Source organism: Micromys minutus, assembly GCF_963924665.1.
Source record: "Micromys minutus genome assembly, chromosome: 20".
Taxonomy (NCBI): domain Eukaryota; kingdom Metazoa; phylum Chordata; class Mammalia; order Rodentia; family Muridae; genus Micromys; species Micromys minutus.
In genome coordinates, this window is record NC_137955.1 from 25,070,931 (window position 1) to 25,087,353 (window position 16,423).

General features: G+C 39.9%; 1 protein-coding gene across 3 annotated transcripts in view; it reads right to left on the bottom strand.

The window, feature by feature from the left end:
* Nucleotides 1-223: 223 nt before the first annotated feature.
* The window catches only part of NIPBL (NIPBL cohesin loading factor), a 163,722-nt gene continuing 147,522 nt past the window's right edge, over nt 224-16,423 (bottom strand). For 2 of the 3 annotated variants that reach the window (XM_080933721.1, XM_080933722.1), the window contains 9 exons: nt 14,385-14,558; nt 13,864-14,054; nt 12,157-12,264; nt 11,511-11,711; nt 7,091-7,237; nt 5,214-5,488; nt 2,981-3,155; nt 1,745-1,933; nt 224-1,192 (listed from right to left, as the gene is read on the bottom strand). In XM_080933721.1, coding sequence (XP_080789847.1) covers nt 827-1,192; nt 1,745-1,933; nt 2,981-3,155; nt 5,214-5,488; nt 7,091-7,237; nt 11,511-11,711; nt 12,157-12,264; nt 13,864-14,054; nt 14,385-14,558 — 1,826 coding nt within the window. In that variant the 3' untranslated portion in view covers nt 224-826. Of the gene's footprint in view, nt 1,193-1,703; nt 1,934-2,980; nt 3,156-5,213; nt 5,489-7,090; nt 7,238-11,510; nt 11,712-12,156; nt 12,265-13,863; nt 14,055-14,384; nt 14,559-16,423 lie in introns of all 3 variants that reach the window. The other variant, XM_080933723.1, reaches the window with a different exon arrangement.

Here is a 16,423-nt window from a genome sequence, read left to right on the forward strand (position 1 = left end):
GCAGGATACAATAAAACCCTGGAGTTGTTTACACCCTCTTATGGGAATGAAAATAATAGATAGCAATTATTCAGAAGTCAGCCTGTACAAACTGTATAAACAATATTTTATGTTTTGCTTTGAAAACCAATGATATAATAAATTTTACATAAAAGACTGCAAAGTAATATAAATGGGTTTAAACAGATCTTTACAATAAGAAATTCAAATGGAAACAGACAAGTAACAAAGAGAAGTAAAAAAATTTATTGCAGTATTCGCCCCACCAGATGGCCTGGGGACCCCTTTTCCTGTACTGTTTTCAGGGTGACCTAATACAACAAAATCTACATTTACAAAAACTCCTTCTGCAGATAGGTCATAGATACTGCATGCTTTTTTTTTTCTCAACAGAATAAATTATATATCCAGGAGATTCTGCCATTTTACAGCCTGGAGAAAACAGTGCTTCCCTGGAAACTGGGCTAAGCTAAAGAAAGCCATCCGCTGCTAGGTTCAACTCCAAGAACACTTTATTAAGAACATTAACAGACTAATTTCCAACATTCACTTGTTTATTTTTTAAACAGAAAGTTTTTTTTCCAAGATATAAACAATTTTGTTAAACTATAATACAGTGGGAGTAAAAACGAACGAGAGACGTTTCTGCTGCACAACAGCGAAGGGAGCTCCCACAAAAATGTTTGCCCAACATTCCTTCCTTTGTTCCTGCATCCCAGGTTCCACTCTTCAAAAAACTCATTTTTTTTTTTGCCAGAATGTTGATATTTCAAGTTTTTTTTTGACTTAAAAAAAATTCCTGTAAATTTGGCCATGTACAAATTCATTAGCTGGAAGTCCCATCCTTGGCGGCATACAGGGATCGCAAAGTCTGAACAACTTTATTAGTCAGCTTATTAGCACTCGTTAGAGCAATTTTTTTGTAAATAATGTCTGACTCTTTAATAGTGTCTACCCAAGGCACCAGTTTGCGGCCATCGCGGCGCTTGGCCTCCGTCCAGGAGCCGCTGTAGGAGCCTGCCATCCACTGAACACTGACGCCACTGCTGGTTCTCTGCACTACTCTTGCAATCTGTGGTCGGTCTTTGTACTTTGGACAGCAAATAGCGATGACATCCATGACGTCAACACTTTCATTCATCTGTGCTGCCAACTCCGTAGAGTCTGAATTTCGTTTTGACCTTCTCAATGACTAAAACATTGGGAGGGGGAAAAAAGACCAAGTGTTACACAAAAGAATTTTAGTGAAATTATTGTTTTTATTGCTTTTAATCCCTTGACGCCGGGAGTTGGGATTTCCCAGCACACTTCCATTGCCGGCAATGAGACGCACCGTGACCGCCAGCGCCAAGGGGTTAACATATACTTGTAAAACCATATAACTTTAAATTTGTACCCGTGTCTTTACTCTTGATATATAAAATTATATATGTACATATAAACCATAAAGCTACATAAAACTTAGCAACAATAAAAAGGATAGCACACATTAATACAATCCAAAAAATTATTAACCCTTTATGCTGAATAAATCTCATTTCTGTTTTTTTTTATTATCTTTTTATGTTAAGCTTTCTACAAAAGGATGTATAAATGGTTAAGTAGAGAATCTCTATCTACAAAATGTTTTGCTTTATAAGTATTACATTACTTGGTGTACATTTAAGAGACTGACACATATAAGCACATAAAAATCATTTTACGTAATACGCTGGGAAATACGTTGACTCCTCCTCCGCCTCACCCCTGAAGTGCCTCCTCCTCTATCCTCCCCATCACTCTCCTCATCTTCTGTGTCTGCTGCTGTGTTATTTTTAGGGCTGCCTCCTCCAAGCAGCGAGGTAATTGCTTTGTTCCGAGCATTTGTGCTAGCTGACACCTCTCCTTCCTCTTCTTCTTCATCAGGGTCTAGATGTTCCATGAGAAGTTTAAACTAAAACAAGATTGAAAGTTTCCCGTAAGTATTTTAAACACCATCAGATTCCTAAATGTGTTCTATAGTGGTGGTTCAGAGTGGGTAGTAAAAGAATAACCAAGGCTACTGTACAAATCAGGGGTTGATAAGTCTTTTCTGTACAGAGGCAGAATGACAGGCAATGCATTTGGGGCTGGTGGCCATATGGTCCCTGCTGCAATTACAGCTCTCCTACTGAAAGCATATAGACTGAACATGGCTGTGCCATTACAATTATTTTAGGACAATGGGTCCATCTGCATCAAGACCCATAATTTGCTGAAGGTGTGTCCAAGTCAACATTCAGGAAATAAGTAGTCAGACTATTGATTGACAGGCCTTGGACTCAGTGCTGGAATTAAAGGCATGTAGTAGCACACTCAGGATTTTGTTTATTCTAGAACACTTTTCCTTTTGGGGTGGTGTTTTTTGAGACAGGGTCTTAAAAGCGTGCCTAGAATTTGCATTACAGACAGGGTTGTTCTTGAGTTTACAGTCTTCTCACCTCAGGCTCCCATGTGCATCTGCCACATTTTAAAAAGGCACACTTACATATTTGTCATATACACACACAGAGCATCAAAGTGCATGTGTAAGAAAAGCTAGGTGTGGTGGTGTATACCTTTAATCCAAGCACCTAGGATGAAGGGGCATGGGGAATCTCTGTGAATTCAAGGTCAGCCACGGCTGCACAGACAGATACTACTGGGGGGGGGGGGGGGAGGGCATCAGCCAACTGGTCAACTTCCCTTTTAGAAAAGTGGCTAACTGAGATTAATTGAGGGGTACTACTTGGGGGGTGAGGGCGGGGAGAATAAATACAAAGAAAAATAGTTAGTTGCAGAAAGGAGAGGAACCAAATGGCCCAGGAGGGTAAGAGGATACCTATCCATGGCTTTAACTTTTAAGGATATAAGCCATGCAATCTATTGAATAATTTTCTGACTCCCAAAGATGACGTGCACTGTGTGGGAGCAATGGGAAGGCTAGCCCCACAACCCGTGATGCTTCTCAGATGGTACTCACATCTAGGTACTGCCTTACGATGCTCCTCTTCACATCCTCGGTCAGTTTGGAATTAGCCATGTCACTTCGCAGGAAGTCCAGTGTTTGTTTGGGATGAAAATGAACCCCTGTTTTCCGATTAATGGCTTTATCATACACTTTTGCAGATTCAGATGGAGAATATTTTTGAATTTTACTGTTTTGAAAATATAAAACCAAAATTTCAAAAAAGTTAAGGCACATACTTAAACTGATTCTAATTCTTTTTTTACTTAGTAATAACTCAAATTTTAAATCATACAGATTGCAACCATTGAGAAGAAAGCAAATGTCAACAGAGCATCTTGCTCTCATCAATGTCTGTACTGATGGGGATGGAGACAAGACACCTGGCTCTGAGGAAGCGACAGACCTGGAGAATCCAGGTTACAAGTAAACAGTGTCATCTCAATGTCTCCTGTCTTTATAGACAATGACTATCATGAGATGGCATCTAACTAACTTTTAACACTTGTTTGGGTGTGTCTAAAGGTATGTGTGTTCACCTCCGAATGTGCGGGGAGGCCAGAGGACAGTTTACAAGAGTTGAGCCCTGGAAATTGAGCTCAGCTTGCCAGGTTTAATTGCAAGTACCTTATGTATCGAGTCACCTCACTGGTCTTTGTTCGTTTGACATTTATTTACTATTTGGTGTATTTGTGCACACGTGCACATGCATGCCCATGGTGCACATGTGGCTGTAACGTGGAGTCAGTTCTGTCTTTTGTCATGTTGGTTCTGGGAATAGATCTCAAAGTGTCAGACTCAGAGATAAGATCCACTTTATCCTTAGCTAATTTTGACTCTTTGCTTAAAAGTCTTTTCCTACAATAGACCAATACTTTATACTGTTTTAAATTACTCTAAATTATTTACAACATTTATACACCCAAATATTTCTCTTAAAAATCTGAATTTCTAGGGCTTGCAGCAGAGCTCAGGGACACAACACAGTGTACACATAGCAAACACAAGGCTCTAGCTCTCCAGCTCTACATTAAGACAGTGGCTGAATAAAAGCACTTCTCAAAGACAGTGGGAACTCTCACTACCCTGTGTAATGACTTCTGTGATGAAAAAGTGGTGAGATCTGTCTCTCTCTCTCCCCCTTACTGGTGCTAGGGATAGAACCCAGGGTTTTACACATGCTAACCACATGTTCCTTCACAGAGCTATGTTCAACAGTTATAGCATTAAATGGTACTTTACACGAAACGGACTGTGCTGGCTGGTTTTATGTCAACTTGACATAAGCTAGAGTCACTGGAAAGAAGTAAGCCTACAAGAGATAATGCCTCCATAAGGCTAGTCTGTAGGCAAGACTGTTAGGCATTTTCTTAATTATTGATTGATGTGGGAGGCCCAGCCCATTCTAACTGGAACCATTCCTGGGCTGGTGGTCGTGGGTTCTCTAAGAAAGCAGGCTGAGTAAGCAGCACCCTCCTGATTTCTTCAATGATCAACAGCAATGTGGAAGTGCTAAGCCAAATAAACCTTTTCCTCCCTCAAGTTGCTTTGGTCATGGTATTTCACCACAACAATCGTGACCTTAACTAAGACACACTCTTTTCATTTGGCTACTGATATTATTTGACTTGGTGATTTAACAACAATTATTAAAGTTTGTATGTTATGTGTGTGCAGTGCCTACTGGGGCCAGAAAAAGCTGCCAGATCGCCTATGTCTAGAGATACATGTAGGTGCTAGGAACTGAAGCTGAATCTTCTGTCGGAGGAATAAGTGCTCTTACCCCCATCTTTTCAGCCTCCACTTAGTGATTTAAAAACAAAACAAACCCTCCCTCCCAAAAAAACCCAAGCTTTCAATGACTGAAATGCTCAGAAAGTCACCATTGGCTTCAGATACTTCTTTATCTTTACTTCCTCTATAGTCAGTCTATGTTTACTCTTACTGCATGGCATTTCATAATGTTCAAATTGTGATGTATTTTAAAAACTATAGTTTTAAATTACATTCTCTAATAAAAGCATTTTTTATGGTAATCAATAAATTAGTAAGTCATTTAAAACTGAGATGCATGGAGTGAAAACATATCTTTTCCTTTCTTCTAGTGTTTATAACAAAGGAATATGTAGCAATAAAATGAACCAAGTCCAACTCCGCCTCACCCGGTCCTGCCCATTTTAAATGGTGCCTGTCTTGATACCCTGGACAGGGTAGGCAGGCCTTTTTCTTACTGTGTATGTAAACTCACCTATCAGAAAATCCACAGAGATTCTTCAGGTGTTGCTTTAACATAAGAAGTAATAAAATACCCTGGGAAACATTTGCAAATTCAATTAAAGGGGCTGAATTTTCCGGCAAACACTTCATCACTGAATTTACATCATCTTCTGAGTCTGAGTCTGACTCCGAATCTACCCGCTTCCGAGACTTCCGAGGTCTGGACACTTCCTCTTCACTTTCACTGGACTCGTTCTCTTTAGCAGGGGATGTTTTTCTCTCTTTCCTTTTGTCTTTTACCATAGACTGAAAGAAAAAAGAAATTGCAAAAAACCCCATAAAACAATAAAACCAAAATGCTAATTTAAATACTCTTCATCCAATAGCTGCAAAAGGCTTTCTTCAGCAGACAGTTCATAGCCACTATTAGCACCCGGAGAAGTCCGACGTAGGGACGCCTTAGTCCTCAGACTAAATCACATATACAGCTCTCACCCTGGCTCCCCACCCAAACAAGCCTCCAGACACTGAAAGAAGGCCTTTCTTCCGAGGCTTAGTCACACATGCAGGCCACCGCAGAAACGAGCGTGCTTATTACTCAAGTGAAGCAGTGATGGCGTGAACACCCCATGATCCCATCAAACGTCCCTCTCAGCAGACTTTAGCTACCACACAACTTTCTCACATTATTAAACCCAGTTTGTTTTACTTCCTAAACTTTCTTTGAAAGAGCTTATTTAATGGTTGTGGGGGTCACACAGAGAACCAAATTACAAAAGGTTATGCAAAACTTTAATTTTAGTCTTTCTCCCTTTGTACTTCTCTTCTCCCTCTAAAACTTAATACTGAGAAACAACAGAAGACACATGTGTAAGAACGTCCTAAAAAGTATGACAAAGAGAGTGATAGTTAAGCTTGCTAGGGCATTACTAAGTTCTCAAATGTCCTTGTGCACATTACCCTAGGAGTTTCCTTTGAGAAGTTCGGGTTGTGTGACCAGGAGCAGGGCGAGCCTGAAGTGCTGCAGCCGTAGTAAGCTCAGTGAGACCAGACCTACCGTTCCATGGTCCAGAGTGGGCTCCTGCATTGTCTTAGGTTTCTAAGACAATTTCTCTGTTACTAGTTTCATTAGGCTGAGTTCTGAGTACTACAACTTTGTAAAATGAGATCTAATTGGATTAGCAGACATAAAATTCTCATTCAGGCTTTTAAAGAGCGTACCCTGCTTAGTGTTACACCAGGTACTCTCATAACTTGTTTATTCCTGCTTATGAGTCATGACAGGAAAGACCAACTTTATAAGAAATTCAGTAGAGCTTTGGAGCGTGTTACACACAAGCGCTATTGAGATGCTTCTGTTGAATGCTAAGGATAGCAGTGGTGCAAGCTGTCCACTTCCTCCTACACAGTACACATGCCCGGCCACATCCTTGTGCAGTCTGACAGCAGAATAGCTAGGAATCCACCAGGGCTCAAGTGGATACACGCACACTTCATCTGTCTAGAAATGGAATGGCTTTAGATCTGAATAGAAACGAAACAGCAACTCACGTTTCCCAATTTAAGAGCTGCCCAGATTTCAGTAAGTTCATTTAGAAAGACTTTATATACTTGAAGAGAGGATAAAGAAAAACAAAACAATACAAGCAGCATGCCTGCACTTGGGCAGATGCATTTAAGACTAGCTGGAGCCTTTAATTCCAGCACTGGTAGGCAGGGCAGGTGGATCTCTTGAGTTTGAAGCCAACTCAGCCTATAAGGGGAGTTCCAGGACAGCCAGGGCTACACAGAGAAATCCTGTCTTGAAATAAACCAAAACCAAACCAAACCAAACCAAACCAAGCCAAACCAAACCAAACCAAACCAAACCAAACCAAACCAAACTGCTCAGCAACATGTGCAACTTACCTCCTTGAATGACTGCAATAGGTTACTACCGGAAACAGAGAGCGTAATGTCTATGTGGTGCATTATAAACAGCGGCTCTTCCTGAGTCTGGTATGGAAAACAGGCTAGATTGTCTGCTATGTACAAGAGCATAGTCACTTCTGTTTTCTGCAAATTTTAAAAGAAGGTACACATGCTTAGTGGTGAGACAGAAACCCACCTAAAGAGCTTTTAGAAAACTATCACAGGGCTTTTTACCTCATTAGTACTGGGGAGAGAGAAGTACAAAGGAGAAAAGACAGGAGGTGGCGGGAAGGAACAAGCAAGGAGGCGGAAATAATGTGAGCTTACAACCACTTTAGAGGATTTTATGACTTACACCATGCTATCTCAAGAAAGAAGAGATGAAATTTAAGTGCAATTAAGTAAAAATCCTTCTTTGTCTTATAGATTATGTGTGACCTTTAAGATATTAGAAAGTATACATAGAAAAACATAATTAGTCATTGCCTTCTAAAAGTTTAACACATATGGAGATCAGTTACACAGTTAATTTTTAACCTCCAAAAAAAGAAAAAAGTACATGTAACACACTACTAATATGTGGATTTATCCACCCCTAATCATGGACTGATAAAAATAATTTTCCAGGGCTGAAACACCCTTAAGCCCAGTACTAGGGCAGTAGAAACAGGTGGAACTCTGTGACTTCGAGTCCAGCCTAGTGTATGTAGTGAATTCTAGGACACCTAGAGCTACAGAGTGAGATCCTCTCTCAAAAAACAAAATCCAAACAACTCCCAAACCATGAAATATACAAAATGCAAGAGAAATCATGGTTGACATTTGCTGTAGGTTTTAAAAAGAACCTTAAACAGAAACTCAGTCATGGAAACACGGGGACATGCCTGTGACCCTAGCACTAGGGAGGCTGAGGCAGGAAAGACCAGTTTAGGCAACACAGTGAGACATATCCCATAAATAAGAAAGTAAAAAGGAAGACATGTTAATATTTAAACTGATTTTTGAGAATTTAAAGAAAAAAATCATAAAAGTAGTAATCAAGGCACATCTTCACCATTAAGCTTACCTACTTTATGAATTGTAACTTGGAACTTATTAACTTTGTTCTTTCTCTTTTTAAAATTCATCACACCTGTGCACACAGTGTGTAAAGGGCAGGCATGTGGAGGTCAGACAGTGCTGTGGTACTGAGTCTCTTTCTACCTCTACAGTGCTTCTAGGTATTTGACTCCGGCTGCCAAGCTTGCATGGCAGAAGTGTTATCCTCGGAGTCGTCTGGCCAGCCCCCTTTTGCTCTTTTATTTTTACTTTAGATGAATGGGTATTTTATGTATGTGAACACGGGGTGTGCCTGGCTCATTGGATCTCCTCCACCTGGACTTGTGGATGACTATGGGCTGCTATGTGGGTGCCAGGAATTTAACTCAGGTCCTCTGCAAGAAGTATAAGGGCTCTCAACTACTGAAGACATCTCATCTCTCCAGCCCCATTTCCCCCCCCCCTTTTTTTTTTTTTAAATCTTTACTTTGGACATTGGTCAAAAGCTTATGCATTCCTGTCCTGATTCTGTGGGCTAGCCAGGTATTGTAGCACACACCTTTATTCCTGGAACTCCAAAGCATCAGTGATTCCAGGACATAGCGAGATCTTACATAGTGAGACCCTGTCTCAGAAACCAAAGATTTTTGGACCTAACTCAAAGGCTCTCTTTCTCTTTATCAGTCTTCATCCTTCTAGTGCCTGCCACAAAAAGACAGCTTAGCTGCCCGTTGTTTTCTGCTCAAATCCTAATAAATGGTCACTGAATGTAAAAAACCAAACCAAACCAAACCAAAAAAACAAAACAAAACAAAAAAACAATAAAAGAACCCCCAAAACCCAAAACAAGTAATTAAAAGTATGTCATTTTCTCCTATTTGTCCGCTCTGCATCCAAATAACATAAAACATACAGTAGCAGCAGTAACAGAAAAGCTCCTAAGATACAATAAATTCACTATTAGTAGGCGACTCCATCTATGTCTTAAAAGTTAAGTTCCATTGTCTGAGACTGCCCTGCTGCTCACATGTGTGTTGAGTCCACTATGTGCATGCCCGAGTACGTCAGAGGGTGTCTATTCCCTAGAACTGGAGTTATCCTCATCAAGAGCATCAAGTGCCCTTAACCACTGAGCCATCTCTCCAGCTCCTCACTCTTTGTTTAAAGTTGTATATCACTGTCTAAATGTTACAGTGAGGAAATGCAGATTATATTTGTCAATACTCATCCCCTCTCCCTTCTCTGACTTCTCTTCTCTCTTTGACCTAAACAAGTCGGCTAGCCTTGAATTTATGCTGATAACCCTCTGCCCAAAGCCTGAGATTACAGGTCCGATCTACTATACCCAGCTTACCTAATCAGTTTTAACAGTGTAATTCATATACTATTCTTTTTCTAAAGGTAAAAATGTTCAGAACTAGGAAATCACAGTCCTAACTGCTCCCTCTTCTCAGAATCAAACTCTTCCAGTAATAACCTATATTCTTTTTTCTCTGGATTTAGCAACAGTCACATTATTTTCTTGGATCATTAGGGCAAAATATTCCAGTTAGTCACTGTTTATTCCCAGAGACTCAGTTAATTCCTTCCCAACATTTCCTCTTTGTTTTCCCTGCTACTTCTTTCATTTTCCACTGTAGCCGTAACAGATCACTTCCTTATAACCTGTATAGTGAACATGATGTGAAAACCTGTTCCTAAACTCTCTGTGCTTGCTGTCCACATTAAACGTTTCCACAGTCCTGCTTAGAGCTGCATCTCTGGTCTAGGTACTGTGCTCTGCAAGACCTGATTCAGACGAAGGGCAGTCTACCCAGTCTCCCATCCTCCCCTACTTTATCTCATAGATTTAATGTGTGTTATCTCTTTAGGCTTATGGTGGCTTTCTCCTTTCCCAACAGCTTGTGTTGGAAGTCAGAAAAAAGTTGTTTATTACGAGAGCTGGATTTCCAGTTTTAAAGACTGTGATAATAGAGTCAATTAAGAGAGATTAGGCATTGAAATCACACAGGAATGAACCCCAGTAGAGTCATGGCCTGGAGAAATACAAACAGAAACGATGTTCAATATATGCTAACCATGTATTTTCCTTCTTTGTATTTGTCCTCTAAACTGGAAATAAACCCTTGAAGGCCACAGCACATCACTGCATCCTCAGCCTCAGCAGTGCCCTGCGCTGTAAGAGCTGAACACTAAGGACGACCGTGAGGGGAATGGGGAAAATGTCAGGCATTTCTGAAACACAGACTTGGCACATTTATTTGCTATGTCACATGTAAGAATTTTTCATGTAGTATTTTAAGGAGAATGGATGTAATAAGAAACGCATGCTTTCGTAATGATCATTTTGATTTAGTATGAACACTCTTGTCAAGTGCAGACAGGCTAGTCTGTGTGCGTGTGGAGGAAGGTGTTGTAACTATTATCACCTCTTTAGCTGCTAGTGTATCACACAATGGCTGGTGCCATAATGGGTAATAATGAATAAAAGACAAAAACCCCAAAGAACAGGATTTTCTGCTTTCTTGGCTAGTGGTCCTGGCCAGTGCAATGTGTGTCAACTTGCAATGCCATAAAAATGTCATTTCCTTCATAAAGAAAACCAACATAAAAACTCAGCAGCTAAAAGCCTGTATTATTATTAAGCCAGACAGTGGTGGTGCATGCCTTAATCCTAGCATTTAGGAGGAAGAGCAGGCAGATCTTCAGGTTTGAGGCCAGCCTGGTTGACATAGGGACTTCCAGGACACCCAGGGCTACATAGAGAAACCCTGTCTCCAAAAACTAAACAAATAAAAACCTGCATTATTCTCTAACAATATTTGAGTTCCTATAGAGTGAAAGAAGTCATCTTATTTATATATGTATGAATGCATGCACATATGGAATCTAGTCCCAAAGCGATAGTTTAAATGATGCAGCCGACTCTTGCTTATAGAAGCTGTTACAAAGGTGGTGAGATGGTTTGGTACATAGAGAAGCTTGATGCCTCTCCTGGGATCCACATGGTGGAAGGAGAGCTGACTCTGATCCCCAAATCCACAATGTGGGACCCCCACCCCCCCAAAAAAAACCCACCATAAAATAAATAATTAAATGTTAAAAATGTAGGATGTAAAAAAGAAGTAAAATAACAGTGATAACATTTCCAAGATATTCAATATAGAGATACAATCATACTTTATTCCTCAATACATTTGCTCATGTAAAATGCCCTCTTTGTTATCATAAACTTTATAAATAACTTAGAAGTTAAGAAAACACAATTAATATAGTTAATGACATTTATCAAAATGGCAATATTTAAAAGTCATGATTCCTTTAGCCATACAGTTTCTAGAACATTTATTTTTTTGACAATAATAAAGTTTATGCTTACTGCTGTGTCATCAAAGAGGTTGAGTAAAGCAATAAGAAAGGCGCGTCTGTGTTGGCGGTTCCCACGGATCATAGAGTAAAGGTGTGAGCACAAAGCACTGGAGGACTCATCTTGTCTGAAACCCCTTACAGGATCTTTTAGGCACGTGTTGATCGCCTGCTGTACCTGGTAAGACATCTTCATACCAGCCACAGCTTTCATCTGAAATTAATAAAGGCCCCGTTTGCATTAGGGATAATGGATTTACTTACAGTAATGTATACCTTGAATACTACATCCAAGGCTAACTTCATGATTTGGTTTCCTTTTTCAATGTAATAATAATAAAAAAAATTCACAGAACAAAGTTTTGCAATAGTAAGAGCATCCAATGCAACCCCAACACTTTACACACACAAATAACAATGTCTAGAAGCCACTGCTAGCCAAGGCTGCATTAGTGTCTGCCTCCTGATTTGTAACTTACTGTGCTCTCTCATCCCCCCCCCCCCTACAATCTTATAGCTAACTGTAAGGCAAAATACCCTGGGGGCAAACTTGGCTGTAAATTAAGAAAAATATTAAGAAATCATTCTAAAATAAGGACCTATAGGAAGTAGTGGTTTATCAGAGCAATACATTCAGGTAATCTATTAAAAGTACTTACATGTATGAATCCAGCGTATTTTTTGTCTATCTCCACAAGCTGCTGATCAGCTTTGTTCCTCATAGCAGGTTCTGGATCTGTGCCCATGGCAATTAAGTATGGAACACACTGAAAAAAGGGGGGGGGGGCTTCTTAAGACATGTAGTAATAATACATTTCACGGATGTCAAGACTGTACATCAGGAGACTTTCTTATAAATGCTAGATTCTGGTGTCCTTTTAAGTGATAACCTTCCTTTGACTTAACTTAAAGCAAGGAAACACCAGCAATAATAATGATCCACTGAGATTTAAACAATTTCAACACAAACTAACAAATGTTTAGTCTCTTTAAATGTTCGCAGGTTAAGACTGTCCATATAAGACTATGAAACAGAGGTCAGTGAGGTGGCTCTGCTGCCAAGCCTGAGAACTCAAGATGAATGAGAACCCGCATGGTGGAAACAGAACACCAAGTTCTGCAAGTTGTCCTCTGACACACTCACACCTCCCACTCTTCTCACCCACACATCCTTAACCCACTAAACCATCTCATGGGCTCCGTCTAGGTAAAAGTCTCAATATACTACTACATGTTATAAAGTAATTTTAGCAGTTCTGAGTGATAAAAACAGACTAAACATTTGTCTAGGTGTTGTTTTGTTTCATGAAAGTATGCATTTAGGTATTAATTAAAAAATACCAGAAAAATTATTTTCTCACATTATCAGTGTGCACTAAGAAGAGAAGGAACCAGCAGTCGCTGGCAGTTTCATGGTTTGCTGCCCATCTGACAGTATCAGGAGAGAAAGCCAGTGTTCATGGGTACTCAGCATTTTATGACATTATCTTTCATCTTTCTACTTCTTTTTGTGATGCTGGGATCAAATACTTGACTTGAATATATGAATATCTAGGTAAGCATTCTACCACTGAGGCGCAAAGCTGGCCCTTTATTCCGTTATCCCAACGGCACTGCAAAGCTGACCCCACTGTACAACTGATATTACCGCCAACCTAAAAAGATCACTGCAGCTGAGATGACAGTTTACTTTTCTGTGGTGGAGCGAAGCTTCACCCTCTTTAGCTTATTACGTTCTCCTGTTCATTTTCGTTCACATTACACGTTGTTGGTTGTTAGGGAAATCAGAGTAAAATATGAATTTCACCAATGCTAGTGTGAAAATAGTACATTTTCTATTGTTAGAGACTTGGAGTTTAACAGAGACATTATAAATACATAGGTATTTTGCAGCAATGGCAATATACTAGATTATCCAGTGTTTACATTCTTAAGAGTTCAATACAGCTCAGAATGCCGTGGCAGGAGGATACTTTTTAAAAAAAGATTTATTAATTTATTTTATATATAAGATATAAGTACACTGTAGCTGTCTTCAGACACACCAGAAGAGGGCATCAGATCCCATTACAGATGGTTGTGAGCCACCATGTGGTTGCTGAGATTTGAACTCAGGACCTCTGGAAGAGCAGTCGGTGCTCTAACCACTGAGCCATCTCTCCAGCCCAGCAGAAGGACACTTAAGCTCATGAGTCGAGAACAGCCTGAGCAATGCTGTAAGACTTACCAAAAGGAAGAAGAAAGAGGAAAGGAGGGAATAAGAAAAGCAGTCACAGTAGTTAGGACAAAGACTTTAGTAAGTAGAATACAGACTGGCTGATGGTCTCATCACTGCCAGTGAGTGCCGTTGTCAGAGCCTCGCTTACCTGAACCGGATGGATGAGACCTTGGTTTAGAGTCAGAGCGATCACATTTAGGGCAAAGTGTCGCACACTTGACTGGGTGTGAAAAAAGGCCTCCAGCACCTGCTTGAGGTAAAGCTGCATGATGGAGCTGCTCATCCCCGAGGAGACGTCTCCCATTTCCTTCAAGTCTTCCTGTTTTGCAACTTTCTTCCCTACAAGAGAGATGAGAAAGACACATTAATTTAAGATCATATTAACGTTGCTCACTAGTCTACAATTCAAACCCACAAAATGGCATGGTTCACACTCAAGCTTAAGTGGTTTCTAGTCTTTTTAAAACTGTGTCAGAGGCTCTTTGAAAACCTGGTAAGAACAGTAATCCCTTCTCCTCCTCCTGTAGATACCAACAATTTTATGACTGCTTTAGAGAGTTGGCTCAATAGCGTCTACTTAACCTTTGTAGGACATGAGGAGTGTTACCTCTCTGCAGTCCACAGAGTATGTCAACCATACTGCCAAGTAACAGCCACATTTTCACTTACAGTCTCTGTCTGCTTGCTGCATCCGTGTATCTTCCTCTTGTAGGTAAGTCTGGAGGTTTTTTAACACTTGTATTTTTAAATTCACTGAGGAGTTCTTATCAGATAAAATACTATTATACAGATTCTTTACTTCTTGCTCAAACATTAGACTCGGATGCTGTATAAAGGCAAATCCTAAGAGAAAGGGAAATATGTCGTTATATATTCCTACTAAAGGTAAATTAACACAATGAAAATGTCAAATTACACAAAGTTCTCCTTATTTCAAAACTTTAAAACTTAAGATGACTGGAAGAATATGCGGTGGCCTTACCTAGAGAAGCAATACAGCAGGTGCTTCCTTCCCCATGAATTAAAAACAAGAAATTGCATTTCAAAGGAGAATTTCACACAAGAGGAAACCTTGAGGAGGGAGCAGGGCCTAGTGGCTAGGGGAGTGGATTAGGAGTCAGGAGTCTCGGGTTCTATTCCTGGCTCCACCACTGACTTGTAGTGTGACCTTGGGTGAGTCACACAATCTCTCTTTGCCTCAATTCTCCATCTGTAAAATGGGGACAATAATATTTACCACCCGCCTACCTCAGAGGGATGCTGTCAGGACTTAAGATGTAATGTCTGCAAACATTTCTCAGACCCGTAATAGAAGGTACTACAGTGACAATTTAAAGACTATTGAACTAATAAATCCACTGATGAGATAGAATTTAAAGGTAGAGCTAAAATCATCTTCCCAGTTCTTTTTCAAATGGCTCTAAATTGAGGCTACAATTATAACTTGTAACCACAAATTGATACATTATTATCAATGTACATATAGATTAATGTTTAATAAGAAGACATTTAAGACTGTTGATGAGAACAAGCATTACTAATAGCAAATCCAAACCACCAGACAATGCAGAGAGTGAGCAGACAGTTAGTTGAAGGTCAACAGGATAATCATGTCACATGTAACATTTAAAACTATCTACAGTGCTACTTTCTTAAATTAAAACTTCATTACTGTTCTCTGAATTACCTCTAATACAATTGGCTGTGTCACTCCATAGAACTTATTATCTACACTTAGTATTTAAAGCTATACAGTGGCATGAAGGTATATCACATGACAAACTCTCTGGGAAATGATGGTTATATTTAATTATATTTCGACTGTAGGCACTTTTGTCTCCTCTCTACGTTTGAGAGACTTCACTATGCAGATCTGGCTGGCCTGGGACCAGCTCTGTAGATCAGGCTGGGTGGAATTCAAAGATCTGCCTGCTTTTGCCTCTGCCTTCTGCGTGCTGGGATTAAAAGTGTACCCAGCCATAACTGGCCTGCATGTAATTTATGAAAGGAATAAGGCAATTACCTTTGAGTATTTATAAATATTACTAACTGAATAGGGCTTAGGTAACTCAGATTCTTTATCATTCACTTTTTCTAAGACTAATGTCAATGACTACCTATACATACTAATTAAATTACAACTTGACAGTGCTATCAGTACATTTTCTTTTTTAAAAAAAGAGTATTTAATTCAGGTATCGTAATAGTTTCATGTACCTAATTCTTCATACTCTAATTCATTTCCAGGAAAGCTGTATAGAGCTCCTTGCAAAACATATTTTTATTTCACTAGTGCTTCCAGAAACTGAACATGGACCAGGTATCAACTATTCCTATAAGTAAGTCTACAAGGCTTTCCACTAACAAGTGGCAGATATATGTAACACCATCTGCACTGAAAAAGCAGTTTTAAGAAATGCAAACTGGATATAGCCTCCTTCATGTCCTTAGTGTCACAGAGCTTCAGTGAGCCTTCATTCTTCAGCTGACTCTAGGAAGCAGGGTGGGAGGCAGTATTGTCATTTCCACAGGAGTAACAAACCGGAGAAGGGAGGAGACAGCAGAAAAGCCATGGGGCGAAGCATGGATCCAGCTGTTGTTCTGAATCCCAATATTGCACTCTCCACATCAGATCCCCAACAGAACCATGTCTAAATATACCAACAACCTGGACTCACAATAGTCAAAGCTAACTCCACCCCTCAAGG